Genomic DNA, 14082 nt, shown 5'->3' on the forward strand with positions numbered 1-14082 from the left:
CAAATCGACCCACCTCTGCACAAACACGCCCCGGGGGGGGGGGCGGGGGGGGGGGTCTTCACTGGAAGAGACTAAAAAGGTTGAAAGTTGGATGTTGATGTCATTTGTTCTTCTATTCTTTTGGGGGTTTTGGGTCTGTTTCACTGATCTGCGGTAGGTGAGCGAGAGCGTTGGGGGGGGGGGGGGGGGGGGGGGGGCTGTACCAGCTGTCCCGTTAGGGGGGGGCTGTCATAGATAGAAGCGTTTTCTCTCTGTTTGACGCGTAACCCCCCCGTTGTGAGCCGAAGCCCTCCAGGACCAGTATGAGACCAGTATACTAGTATTACCAGTACACCACCACCACCACCCCCCCCCCATCGACCCCTTTTGACACAACGCACCAAGCCTTTGCTCACATCTCAATCACCCCCACAGCACAGTGTAATTTGTTGCTTGTTGCTTAGTTACCACCGGCAGGACTTTTTCTTTTTCTTTATCACAAAAAAAAAGAAAAAGGGTTAGAAAAGGGCTAGATCCTCACTCACCCGTTCTCCTTTCTTCCCCGACCGGTTCGCCACTGCAGAGGCCACTGCAGACGATGGTAACTATTTTATATTCCTTCCCCTGGGGTTTCTCGATTCCTGTATCAATCACCTGTTTTGTTTCCACCGTGTCTTTGACTGGGATCGGGGCCAACTGTGTTTAATGTGAGCCATGCATCCATACATCATTTGATCTATCATACAGTGTATATATATATATATATATATATATATATTATATATATATATATATATATATATAATGTGGTGACTATTGGCAAAAGAGCCTCATATAGTATATAAGAATCAATACAGTAAAGTACATTTTCACAGAGAACACATCGATACATTTCTATGAGCCCTCTTTTCTTGCAAATGGTGCTGAAAGCTTCCCACATCATGAAGTACACACACACACACATCCCCCCCCCACGCACATACACACACACACACACACACACACACAAACACACATCCCCCCCCCACGCACATACACAGACACACACACACACACACATCCCTCCCCCCCACCCACACACACACACACACATCCCCCCCCTCACGCACATACACACAGACGCACACGCACACGCACCACGCACACACACACACACATCCCCCCCTCACGCACACACACACACACACCCCAGCCGCCGGCGTGGATGTAAACGTAGAAGCCGGTGTCCGGACTCATGTTGGGCACCAGGAGGCTCCACAAGACGCAGTGCAACTAACCTCCCCCTTAACCCCCCCCCCGTCCCCCGTCCCCGTCCCCCCATCTCGTCTACAGGACACCAAGACAATGCCAAACAAGAACCCGTGGGAGAGCTACAACCCGGCCTGCGAGTACCAGAACTACGCCACCATGAGTGTGCTGGAGCCCGGCGCCAAGGCCTCCCTGGAGATGACTGCGGCCGAGTGGGAGAAGTGTGTGAACCTGCCCCTGGAGGTCCAAGAGGGGGACTTCCAGACGGAGGTCTAGTGGAGGGGGGGGGGGGGGGGGAATCGCTGGGGAGAGGAGAGAGGGGGCGGGGGGGGCAGGGAGAGAGAGGGGGGGAGGGGGGGGAGGGGTGGCAGGGAGAGGATGTATTTTGCACTGAAAAAAAAGCAACTGACTTTTTGAAAACAGCCTTGGCGTACATATCTGGATATAAGGAGCGCGGCGGGGACATTATGTGCCAATACCGGTGGAGAGGAAGAGGAGGAGGAGGAGGAAGGAGACGAGGAAGCGAAGAACAACAACATGGGAGACGGTGGGGGGATGGGGGGGGGGGGGAAACTCCATCAGTGTTACTTTTTGTATTCTCACTAGTGTACTTAGTGTGGGGGGAAGCCTGGTGTACAATATTTACCATCACGTGTTTCAAAAATATCTGTTGAGGAAAAAAATTGGCAACAAAAAAAAAGGAACAAAAAAAAAAAAGGTAAATCTCGCGTTCGACGAAACAACCTCGAAAAGTAACTGACATGCCATGTCGTCCAGCTTCGTCGGGTCCAGCTTTGATTTCCGAAAACGCTCGACCCGGAAGCACAATGTATATATTTATGCAGGTTTTTAAAGAGTTTATAACAGTCTGTTTGGCCATTACTACACTTTTTACTTATAATATAAAAAAACATGGACGGCAAAGAGGGATTTTTTCTTCGTCATATTAAAAATGATGTTTGTCAAGCTACATTCTTCATTGCTTTAAATGCAATAAAGATAATACTCACTTTTATATAAATAATATATTTCACAACTTTAATACTGCAGAATCTGCTTCAAGGACCCCCAGGCAGGCTCACTCATCTGCAGCTGTATAAAATATTTAAAAACAAAACGTTGTATGGTGTAAATAAAATTTTGTCTACATATGTTTTACTCGTGCCAATTTATTTTAATGAGAAAAGAAAAATGCCAACCTGATCAGAGTTCTAGCGAAAAATGTTAACATTTGAAAAGGAATGTAAATAAAAGAGGAAATATGTTCGTACTGCTTCAGCGTTGTGTCAAGTTTATGTGGTTCCGGTTCACTTTTTACTCACCTACTAAATCAATTCCATCTCATCATATGAACCTTCCAGGAATCTATTTTTCAAATGACTTGCACTTCACTTCAACTCCTGCCACTCTGAAGTAACTGCCCTATCTCGGAGATAGCTGCCCTGAAATGTCCTCGGTCTTCTTGGTATAAAATGCGACTGTTTTAAGTCAATTATGAGAGACGGAGAGAGAATAGTTGGTTCCATTTATCCAGCACCTCAACAACCACCCCTGGGCTCTGATAAATGTCAGCTTCAGGTGAAGAAGGAGCCATCTCTGCTATCATTTAAAGCAAAGCTGAACTCTGGAAAGCTAGTGCACTGCCAGACTCCCCTTCACACATCTACACCCCTCACACACAAACACACACACACGGACACACACACACACACACACACACACACACACACACACACACACACACACACACACCAACCACCATATCAGATTTCTATACTTTGCTGGGGAAGAACTTTCGCTCTCTAATGGTTTTCGAGCTTTTGCGTGTGTCTGTGTGTGTGTGTGTGTGTGTGTGTGTCTGTGCATCTGTGTGTGTGTGTGTGTGTTTGTTTCTGCAAAAGTTTGACTGGATAAGATCAGTCAAGATTTGGGAGCGGCAGGAGATAGCAGTGGAGGTGTGTCTGTGTTGTGTGCGTGCGTGTGCGTGCGTGCGTGCGTGCGTGTGTGGAAGCACCACAATGCGCGGCCCTCAGGATGAGGTGACGCCGGTCCCAGGTCCGTAGAGTGAGAGAGAGTGATAGAGAGATAGAGGGAGTGGTGTGACTGCATCAGCTTAAAGCGGCCAGTTAAGAGGCGTGGCTGCCAGCCAGAAATTGTGCATGACTCTCCTTTCTCCTCTCCCCGCAGCCCACATGATGTCGGCTGCGGCGCGGTCGCCATGGTATCAGAGGCGCGGGTGTGTGTGTGTGTGTGTGTGTGTGTGTGTGTGTGTGTGTGTGTGTGTGTGTGTGTGTGTGTGTGTGTGTGTGTGTGTGTGTGTGTGTGTGTGTGTGTGTGTGTGTGTGTGTGTGTGTGTGTGTGTGTGTGTGTGTAGTGGGAGGGACGGCGGGAGACTATCATATTATAATGTACATCTTGAGCTGCCGATGTACGGGCAGACGCAGGGACAATTGACAGAGCATAACAATGCCGACAGCCAGTCGTAATTAAATGAATTACGGCTGACTGCCTCGTAAAGAGCTTTGTCCTAGCAGCGTTTTTTGCAGAAAGCACATGGGGGACTCGGTTTGACAAACTGCTGCTCCGCTGCCTTTGATTGTTTCCTTATCATCTCAGTAAAAGATCACGGTGGATAAACCATGAACGTGAAAATGTATTGTTGGTCGCATTAATTAGGTTATTGATTATTGGAAGTGTGACATCATCTGGGACGCTCCAGCATTCCAGCACTTGTGTCACTGTGTGTGCAGGGAATGGGGAAAGCAGATGCTGAGATCAGAGACGGACAAGGTGTGAAAGGAAGTTTTACTTCATGGGAACATGTGACAGCCAGAAACTTAACAACCAACCAGAAACCGACAAACTGGGGCAGGAACTAGGGAATTTCAATACATGGAACACACCTGAACAGGAAGACTGAACACAGGTAACACACATTCAACCAATGACGCAACTCAAGATCAGGTTATGAGTAGGTTTGGAGCAGGATTAGTTCAATATGCATGCATTCACTTATGCAGTCATTCATGTTACTGTAAGCCGCTTTGGTTAAAGTCCCCTATTTTACCCCCAGCTGTGAGTGTGATTAGCCTTTCGAAGCCGTTTAAAGGCACCCAGTGCAACTTTATGTAAACATTCAATGAAAAATAAACATTCAATTTCTAGTCTTTTTTACACGTAGTAAATTTCAATAACTCCATACCATTACATATCGACATTCAAGGAGCAAAGATGAGACGTCGTTGTGTGGTGAGAACTGATAGAAAATCGTAAACAACAACAATCGCCGGTGGGGAGAAGCCATTTTTCCATTGACTGGAAGCCTGCTTTATTTATTGTAGGTTACAAAAAATAAAGAAAATGGCGGCATTGTTGTTATCGATTTTGTATCAGTTCTCACCACACAACGACGTCTCATCTTTGCTGCTTAAATGTCGGTATGTAATGGTATGGAGTTATTGAAACTTACTACGTGTAAAAAAGACTAGAAATTGAATGTTTATTTTTAAGCCTCGAAAGTTGCACTGGGTGCCTTTAAATAACTGGCCCTCACTGTGCCTTAGTGACATCACAAGTGGGCGTGTCCACCTAGATGTATGCTCGATAGATCCGTCTACCAACATCTCCAGTGGATTGTAGCTAATGTTGGCTACAGTCATCATATATAATAAATCTTACTTCTAGGTGGAAACTCCCACTGGTGTTGTCACTAAGGCACAGGAAAAGGCAGATTTTCAAACGGCTTGAAATGGCTAATGAAGCTCACACCATAAATAGGGACCCTTTAAGGAAGTCTACCAAACAGCAAATATATACTGTGGCAAAGAGCCAGAAAAACACTGTCTGGTGTAAGCACACTTTAAAGCAACAATCTGTCGATATTACAGTATGGGTGCTCACCAAACGGGGCTAATTATATTTAATGTGCAATGATACACGCAAGGGTGGCATAAATAGAGTACGGAAATGCAGTTTATGGTCTTATTAAAATCGCATTAGGCTCTTAAAAGCACTTTAAAGTTAACAATGTAATTCAGCATGTTCAACATACCAAATAAATGTTTCCAGCAGGCCTTTAAATAAAAAGAAATGCATTAAAAAACGGTTTAATCCCTTCTGTCTTAATTTCTAGGCCTATGAACAGTGTTATTGACCATTTGAGACTTAAGCTGTGGTAAGTTTGGCTCCATACAGTTTATGATTGAATAGCCTGAATACCAAATTCAAGCTATTGCCTAAAGCCTTTGACAGAAACAAACTCCATTTTAACGCTTTCAGCTACATCTTCATCAGAATCTAAAGACAAATTATGAGTCGGTCAAGCGTGTAAAACTTATTTAAAAAGGCATCTCAGCTACTCATTTATTGTTTTTGTCATGCGTCATACTATTGAATGAGTTCTCGTATATAAAGATTTCTTACTAATGCCCAAATGGAAACAGCAATCGTCTCACTGGGGGACAACAAAATGTATTTTTAATATCTTGCAAATTACACAAACTCTTGACATCTCATTACAGAAGTGAGAATGAGTTCTTCGTCCATGAACACTAGACATCAATTGTGGTTCTTTTTAATGGGCAAACCCGGATTGGTTCCGATAATATTCTCCTCCATTTGGAATTAGTATGCTCCTAGGCCTCGCGAGAGTTGATGGAACGTGGTGAATTCCCTATTAACCGCTGTCACGATACCGCGAGATAAGTCATCCGACGGCCATCAGCACGGTAACAGCCTAATCGCGGGTGACTCACTTTCAACTGTCCCTGAATCCATTGAGTTAGAAAAATCACAAAGTATTTCTGAATAAGTGTTTAAACAAAAAAGCAATCATGATCTCCAGATATGCTAATGTGAAAGAGATGCTTGACCTTTGTCTAATATAATTGAGCGGTATCAATGGATTCCTTGTATCTGCTTCACTTTGGAACAAGGCTGACTCGACGGGACGACTGAAGGCAAATTACATTTTTCGCCTGCCTAACTTCAGTGCAGTATGAAATCAGAGGGTCACGGAGGGAACGAGGCTCCGACCGCGGGCTCTGTGCCGCGGGCTTGTTTGCCTGTGTTCCTCCTAACAGCGGGGTGAATGTACATGGAGCGTGGTCCTCCTATACATTACTGGAGGGTTTGAAGAACATTCCCCTGCCCTGCGTGACACCTTGCTGACACTCCCCTAATGTGTTTTGCTGGGCTCTTTGAGGGGGAACGACCCAACTCAGATATGAATTATTCCAAGTTTCAGACGAAACTTGCGTATTTATTAACTGGGAGGGAGCAAACTTTCTTTTTTTTTTGTATTTGTATTTGAACTTATTTTTATGTATATAATATTAGCGTTACATTTTTATTTTTTTGTGCTTGGTCTTTTGCTCTTTTTAATACATTTTCCAATAGATTACTAACATTTTACACACAAGTGTCCTTGTTCCAGTGTACTTATATACACATGTAATAAGCATGTACAGCATGTACTTGATATTAAATCATGGAACAGCCTAACCCTAACTTTAACCTATGCCCTTATCCCTTTCCATAACCACAGTGTGTTACATGCTGTTCAATAACTTCATTACATATTAAGCACATCCTGTTACATTAATTATGCTCCTACCCCAGCTACAGGACACCAAAGTAAAGCGTAACCGATCCCTTTATATTTTTGTAACGTCAGGTCATGACCGTTTTTCTGTCAATGTAGTTTGGTTCCTCCATGGACATGGCTGTGTTACCCAGCTCCAGAGTGTCTCTTGTTATCACTCCTGGCCCCGTCTGGGTGTGAGCCCTGGAAGGCGGTGGTTGGGAAACTGAACTGGGACATGTTGACAAGTGGACTGGACACGGCCAAAAAGCTTGTCATTGGAGTTAGGTTGGGGGGTGGAGGACGACGACTGCGATGGGTCCCTTGGGCCCCCACAGTGTGTGGAGGTTAACCTGCTAGCGGGGGTGTGTGTGTGTGTGTGTGTGTGTGTGTGTGTGTGTGTGTGTGTGTGTGTGTGGGGGGGGGGGGGGGGGGGGAAACTGTGGCTCACCGCTAACTGCCATTGATTCACCTTCTCAAGTTTCAGAGGCTGGTCGATTCTGGAGGATGATTACTGGGGACGGTACCCTAAGTAACACAATACAGACTAACACAAGAATGGGATTTCATTATTGGTCAAATCGTTCATGAACTGGTGGGTTGATGATCACCCGAGTGCTTCTCTTGTGTTTGTGTTAGGGTGAGTGTCCTTTACAGAAGAAACAGGACGATCGGTTAAGTCAGTTATTAAGTTGGTTATAATGAACAATTACTTGTAACTTATTAGAAAATCAATGGTAAATAAAAGTGTTGATAAAGTTGGTAATAACTTTTCTTTTTATTGGGGCCATATGGACATTTTACAATTCCAAATGAGGATAAATTTAAATAGATTATAACTTCCACATGTTTCACTCTGGAATAGTGCCATCTTATGCTCAACATGGTTGATAAAAAACACCCTGAAACTGCTAGAACATCAATAAAATAGAATACAAATCAATGTAAAGGTTACTCTCCATTAAAATAACACATTCTTTCATATTAAACAAAGAACCAAAATTCTACATGAGATCATTCATGAACATGAAAGGGTTTAGTCTGAGGAAATCATATTAAAAATTAATATTGCTTACCAGAGAAAGGTGTGGAAAAATGAATCTTCAACTCTCACCGTTATTAAATGACAGAAATAGCAACCTTGGATATATGCTTATCCAGTCGGATGTGCATTACTGATTAGCATATTTCATACAATATCTTTTTCATAAATACACAATTGAACAGTGTCAACTGTTTTTATTCTAAATTATTCTCCCAAATGTGCTCACACAAGTATATACTGTCCAGAAGACCATTTCAACCATTTAAAGAGGCTATTTACACAAAAAAAAAATCATTTTGAAAACTAGCATACCTCTTAGTTTAATATAAGCAGTCCCCTTGTCCAACTGTATACAACCTTTAGACTCCAGTGTATCGTTGCTCAGTGTGTCAAATTTAAATTAAACTAATCATACTGCGGTCTTTGCAATCCTGGTATCTTTATCCCCAGCATCGTACCGAATCGAAAACAAAAAAGCTGTATTATCAAAAATGTCTGTGGGATTTCTTTTAAATAGTGGAATAGCAGTATTGCACAATAATAAAGAATGTACCATAATTATAAGTTATATATGATCACACTCTTTTGGCCAGTGACTCGTCTTTCACCAGTGACTCAGCAGCCGCAGTAACAGCTCTGGCTCTGCTGCGCAGCGTTTGGATCCGTGTGACATGGAGTCATATATTCAATGGCTGTCAGCTCCCAGTATCCCAAAGCCATCTAGAATACGGGGCTGGGGGAGACGCGGCAATCAATGGGAGTCCTTGCATAAAGATCCCAGGGGACATGTCGCCTAAAAACGCTGGGCTAAAGTGGGCGAGACGCTGCTGCGATGGTGTCTAAAGAACAACAACAGAAACATTGACTGATCTGAGTCCGGAGTTCAACGGCGTATTCAGAGGTCTGCGTGTGACCGCAGCCGGTCGGAACGCCGCGGGAATGCCCACCGCTCCAGGACAACAGAACATGACAGACAGACGGACAGGGGGACAGATGGACAGATTCGGATGACAGAGAGACAAGAGACACAAAGAGAGACAGAGACAAACAGACAGACAGAGAGGCAGACAGAGGGACAGATAGGCTGACAGAGAGACAGAGACAAACAGAGAGGCAGACAGACAGACAGAGAGGGAGACAGACAGAGAGACAGACAGACAGAAAGAGAGACAGACAGAAAGAGAGGGAGACAAACAGGCCGAGAGACAGACGGGTCATTTTAATGCACGTATTCGTCGTCGCTCATGTCTGAGTCATCAGCCTCCACCTCTCCCTCGATCACAGACTTCTTCCCTCTGCAGCAGGAGACCACCAGGCCAACGAGGAACACCTGAGGTCCACAACGCACGCACGCACACACACACACACACACACACACACACACACACACACACACACACACACACACACACACACACACACACACACACACACACACACACACACACACACACACACACACACACACACACACGGGGGTTATGCCGCCGGCATGGGATTCACAAACCATCACATAATTAACGTCATTCACATGAATACTTCTGAATCTATATTTAGTCTATGCATCTCCATTGACTTACAACGCCTACCAAACTGACAAAAGTTATGGAGTGAAATCTCCTCGGTAAACAGAGGAAAGCACGACAAGCGTTTTTCCTCAAGCTTTACTATTTACACAAAAAGCCAATGTTTGGGCATTAGCTTGCTCCTGTCATATTTAACCTAGATCGACGAAGCAACGGATTTGTGTCAGCACCAGCTCACAGCATGTATGGACCGGGTTCAGACCGATGACTTTCAATGACTTTCACTCCCTCACTCAATCCTAAAGGGAGCAATCGATCCTAAGGTCAGTGTGCACGTGCCATGGCTTCCAACACACCGCAGCGCTCGCATCACTTACCCCGATGAATACCCAGTTTCCAAAGTAGTAGATGGTGCTGAAGAACCAGAACTTGTGCAGGAACAGATAGGAGCGCGTCACCACACACTGGTCTGGAACACACAGGGGGAGAAAGCACGCAGCCGGTAAAGATGGTATACTGGGCTACATTCAGAGGTCGAACAAGGTGTTCGATACGTTACTTAGGTTGCACAGAGCAAGGCTGGGTTATGCTTTGTGAACAGAATGCTATTGAAAAACCATAGATGAACACAGGTGCACGCACGCACACGCACACGCACACACACACACACACACACACACACACACACACACATAACATAACGTGTAGATGTATCGCTCAATGGAATCGTTTTCTATGGAGAAATATTAGACCTAACTGCAGTCACAGTCAAATGGGAACAACAGCTACATGCAAACCATGTGCAGCCTACAGCATGGATAGGTGTGTGATATTTTGGCCCCTTGCTTAACAGCTTTAAGACAAGCTGTTGTCGAAGCATCGGGTAAAGGCACACCTTCTCGCTCTTGCAGAACAAGAAAGCCCACGTCGGAAAACGAGATGGGAAGCCCGAGTTTATGATGTCAGTGATTATTCAACACCCTTCGGAGCTTGGATAATTAAAGAGCACTCAGCTAGATAGGTTTCCCCCTACACCTTTAGATTTCTTTAGGGAAATCAATTTGGATGTTTTTCAATAGGATAAAAGGGCGGTGAAAGGACTCTTGTATACGACACTTTGCAGGGCTGATCTACCAAACACGCTGTCTGCTTCGACGAGCTCTGGGAGCAGAAAGTCCAAGGTAGCATAAAGTCTGCGTCTATAATGCGAGTGTGACGCTGATTTGTATCCTCTGTTGCAATTTGCCTTTGGAAACATCATTCACTCGCGGTAATTCAAATGATTATTAACAGCGTTCCAGATGGGTTTAATTGAGGTTCCACCAAGGCTGCTACAAATGTTGGACTGTCATCAAGAAAATCCGGCACTCCATCACACCCTTATAAGTTTTTACTTAATGATAATTTTTAGTTTTGTTTTGACATCAGTCTAGAAATCAGTCGCGCCATTTCTTCTTACACATTCCTCCACGGGTGAAAAAATAATTAGCCAATTACATTTTTGCATCTCCGAGATACATTTTCATTTTATTCACAGCACACAATGGGTATTCACCGCGCTGTGTAATTAGCACGAGTACCCTCTCCCGGCCGCCCAGAGGATCGGACGAAGCGACGCGTCGCAGAGCACAGGCAACTGCAGCTGTGCAACGAGTCTAAGAGGTGGAGGCTGCTGACGAACACAGAAAACACACCTAATGCTACAAAACTGTTGTTGTCTGCAAACCCAGTGCAGGGAGATGGGGAAGCTGGGAGGGGTTGTCCTCAAAAGATTATCTTCTTTTTCAAAGCTTAACCACCGTTTTGGAAGCGAGATGGCGGTGCATTAATCAAGTGCTAAAATATCTAAATACCGTTGACTATTTGGAGATGAACAAAGAAATAGTGGCACATTTAAATATCCATCTGGATCAACTCCTTGCCGCCAGGGGTTTGATATATGGAGAACATGCACTTCAGGCATATCTAAATCCAGCTATATGTTGTACTTTGTATTCTCATGGTTCATTTGAATCCCTTCCTTCAATGATAAGCTCAGCCCGTTCTTCACAACTAATCTGTGCAATGCTGCCAAAATGTAAATAACATCTTTATTATCAGAATCAAAGTTAAAGTTGCAATGTGTGAGATTTATCCCGGTATACTTTCAGTATACTCAGTAACAGAGATCTGTCCGGCGTCTGTGGGAGGGCGTTTTATGTCTAGAATATATCAGTTATAGGATGTCATTTCATGGATGACATTAGTGAAATCCCGATTGATCAGCTTTGACCACCGGTATGTCCAGTTCATTTTAAGCTACGAGCTAGTTGCCATGTTACGTATTGCAACGTGACCAAGTCCTTCTGAGCACTAGCTGTCATGTGGTGCCGTGCCATTGCGCCTTGATTTCCAGCAACCATTTAGATTCAGCTGTGCCATTATTTACTACTCAACAAAGGCCAATCAGATGACCCTCCTCCGGAGTAATTTAGTCGAAAGGCATTTTCTACTGTGGTTCACCTCTCCCGTAGTCCCGCCCACCTCTTAACATTCAGAATTCTACTTACCCATAGCGCTTGTACATGGTGTAATCAGCTCGCAATGAATGGTAATTATTGTTTTGGTAGTCATGGTTTTTGGGTAATTGTTTAGTGATTTATCGTAAAATGATATGACGTATACCGAATACCATGATGCATTGTGATGTATTAGCCCTACATACAGGGCATAGCAACGTGTTAGTAAACGACACATGAATGTTGCACATGCTCTTAATCTCGTCATCGCCATCAAAGAACAGGTATTGGGACCAGGCTTATAAAAGACTGGCTTGAGAAAGTATATTCCCACCCGGAGTAGTTAGGAATGGACATTACTATAAATACGTCATTCAGATGGGCTTTTTTTCCACACTCACTATATCTTTTTAGTTAAATATATATTTACTATATGATTTGCATTGCTTATGCTTAAAGTTTGTCCCATCTGTCCGCGCGATGCATGTCCACTGCAATGAAACTCAATGAAAAGACGCAATTGGACAGACCTACAACCAATCAGAGCCACGGAACACTGGGACACATCAGCGGCAGCCACCTTGGTTGTCGACAAGAATTCCTATAAGGCACTCCCATAGGCCGCTCCTCTGTTCCATCAAATTCAACCCGCCCCCTATTAGAGGAACGTGATTGGACCAGGTCTGCTGGAGAATCTGTCTGAACGCGTGGGGAACCAGAGGGAGCCAGGGCAACTATACATGAGCTCGACGATTCTTCTGGTTTCCAGGCTAATGAAATACCATCTCACTCCTCAAATGAATGCAGTCACACAGCCATAACTTATTAACTCAACATCGTACGCCTCCGATACTGCAGTCAGTCTCTCTTCAGAGTTCTACCAGCGTAACATTTGCATCACATATCAGCTGAGAAAGACTGATAGAATCCCACCATTGGCGTTTAAGTACAGAAATCCACTTGGGGCCTTGGCTGTGAAGTGCTCGAGTTCCCAAAACCAGTGCATGATATCGTGTCTTTAAAAAAAGAATCCTTGATAAATTAAAACAAACCATTTCATCATGTTGTCGGATGAATAGTTGCCACTTGTTAATGTTTCTTCCTTAATGTTCGTCTCCAAATTAAGAGACATCTTTTGAATTTGCATAAACTGAATGTGTCGTGGCGTGATGCAATGTGCCTCGTCCCTGCATACGATTACCATTCGAGCGCTGCACTGCCAGACAGTCGTCCTTAGAAACGTTCTTCAAGTGGGGGCGTTAGTCACCGGCGCGCCGGACCTGGCGGGATGGTCCTTGATCAGGAAGTAGAACCTGAGCAGCGACAATGTCACGTTCTAAGGCTTTGTTAATTAATGTTTTTTTTAACTTTTTGAGTGCTGTTACTAAACTCATTTCAATGATCTAGTCATGTGTGTCCTGGTCACTCTTAAAATACGTTTATTGTTTTCCCATACTACTTCAACCCTTTTATGTGTACGTATCAAACCGTTTCAAAAAGGGATGTACCCATTTTTAGCCCAGGATACCGAGTCGAACAGCTAGACGCGAGTAGCTTCCACGTCATAGTGCGAGATGTTGTGCCTTCCCCTGTTGTTCTACTACGAGCCTTTTATAAAAGTTGGCTCAGAAACGGTGTGCCAATGCATAAGTGTCACTGTAAACACACGAAAAGGCACCGGAGCTGGTTGAGGTCTTGGCTACGCTCAGCCCTCTCCCTATGGCTGTGGACTGAGGGCCAATAGACCGTCTCCAAGACTGTACAGCGTGTTATCTTCCCCTTGCCAAGGCCTGTCCTTGGGATACTGGCCTCAGCCAACGCTGGCACCGCGGCGGACATATTTCGTTCCAAACTGGCACCGGCATATGTTGACTTTCCCTGGGATTCGTTGCATGAATATGCCCCCAAAAATACACCGTGGCCGTCGCCACGCGTGCATGCAGTTGTAAGGTCACCTCACCGTTGCTATGCTGGTCGGTAAGGTCAGAATTGCTTGTTAAAAAAGGATTTTTCTGAATATGTATGAATACATTGCAGTGTATTCAACGTATTATATGCTAATGGTTTTAACCAAGGCGTAACTGGAACGATGAACCCGATGCGATTGAAATAAAGCCGACCCCAGTGCATAAACGTGAGGAGAGGCATGAAGGAGAGAGGATGTCCTGGGTTTGTCTGGCGATGTGAGGGAGCCATCTGGAGTAT

At 44.5% G+C, this 14082-nt stretch overlaps 2 protein-coding genes across 2 annotated transcripts in view; one reads left to right on the forward strand and one right to left on the reverse strand.

Annotated features, from left to right (window-relative positions):
- The window catches only part of adgrb3 (adhesion G protein-coupled receptor B3), a 91482-nt gene extending 88977 nt beyond the window's left edge, over window positions 1-2505 (forward strand). The window contains exons 21-23 of the mRNA XM_060073815.1: window positions 288-300; window positions 425-580; window positions 1312-2505. Of these exons, the coding sequence (XP_059929798.1) occupies window positions 288-300; window positions 425-580; window positions 1312-1503 (361 nt within the window). The 3' untranslated portion in view covers window positions 1504-2505. The remainder of the gene's footprint in view (window positions 1-287; window positions 301-424; window positions 581-1311) is intronic.
- Window positions 2506-7567: 5062 nt separating this feature from the next.
- The window catches only part of lmbrd1 (LMBR1 domain containing 1), a 56412-nt gene continuing 49897 nt past the window's right edge, over window positions 7568-14082 (reverse strand). Inside the window, exons 15-16 of the mRNA XM_060072450.1 lie at window positions 9757-9848; window positions 7568-9183 (exon numbers count right to left, since the gene is read on the reverse strand). Coding sequence (XP_059928433.1) covers window positions 9073-9183; window positions 9757-9848 — 203 coding nt within the window. The 3' untranslated portion in view covers window positions 7568-9072. The remainder of the gene's footprint in view (window positions 9184-9756; window positions 9849-14082) is intronic.

The sequence above is a fragment of the Gadus macrocephalus genome, chromosome 15 (assembly GCF_031168955.1).
Source record: "Gadus macrocephalus chromosome 15, ASM3116895v1".
NCBI classification, from domain to species: domain Eukaryota; kingdom Metazoa; phylum Chordata; class Actinopteri; order Gadiformes; family Gadidae; genus Gadus; species Gadus macrocephalus.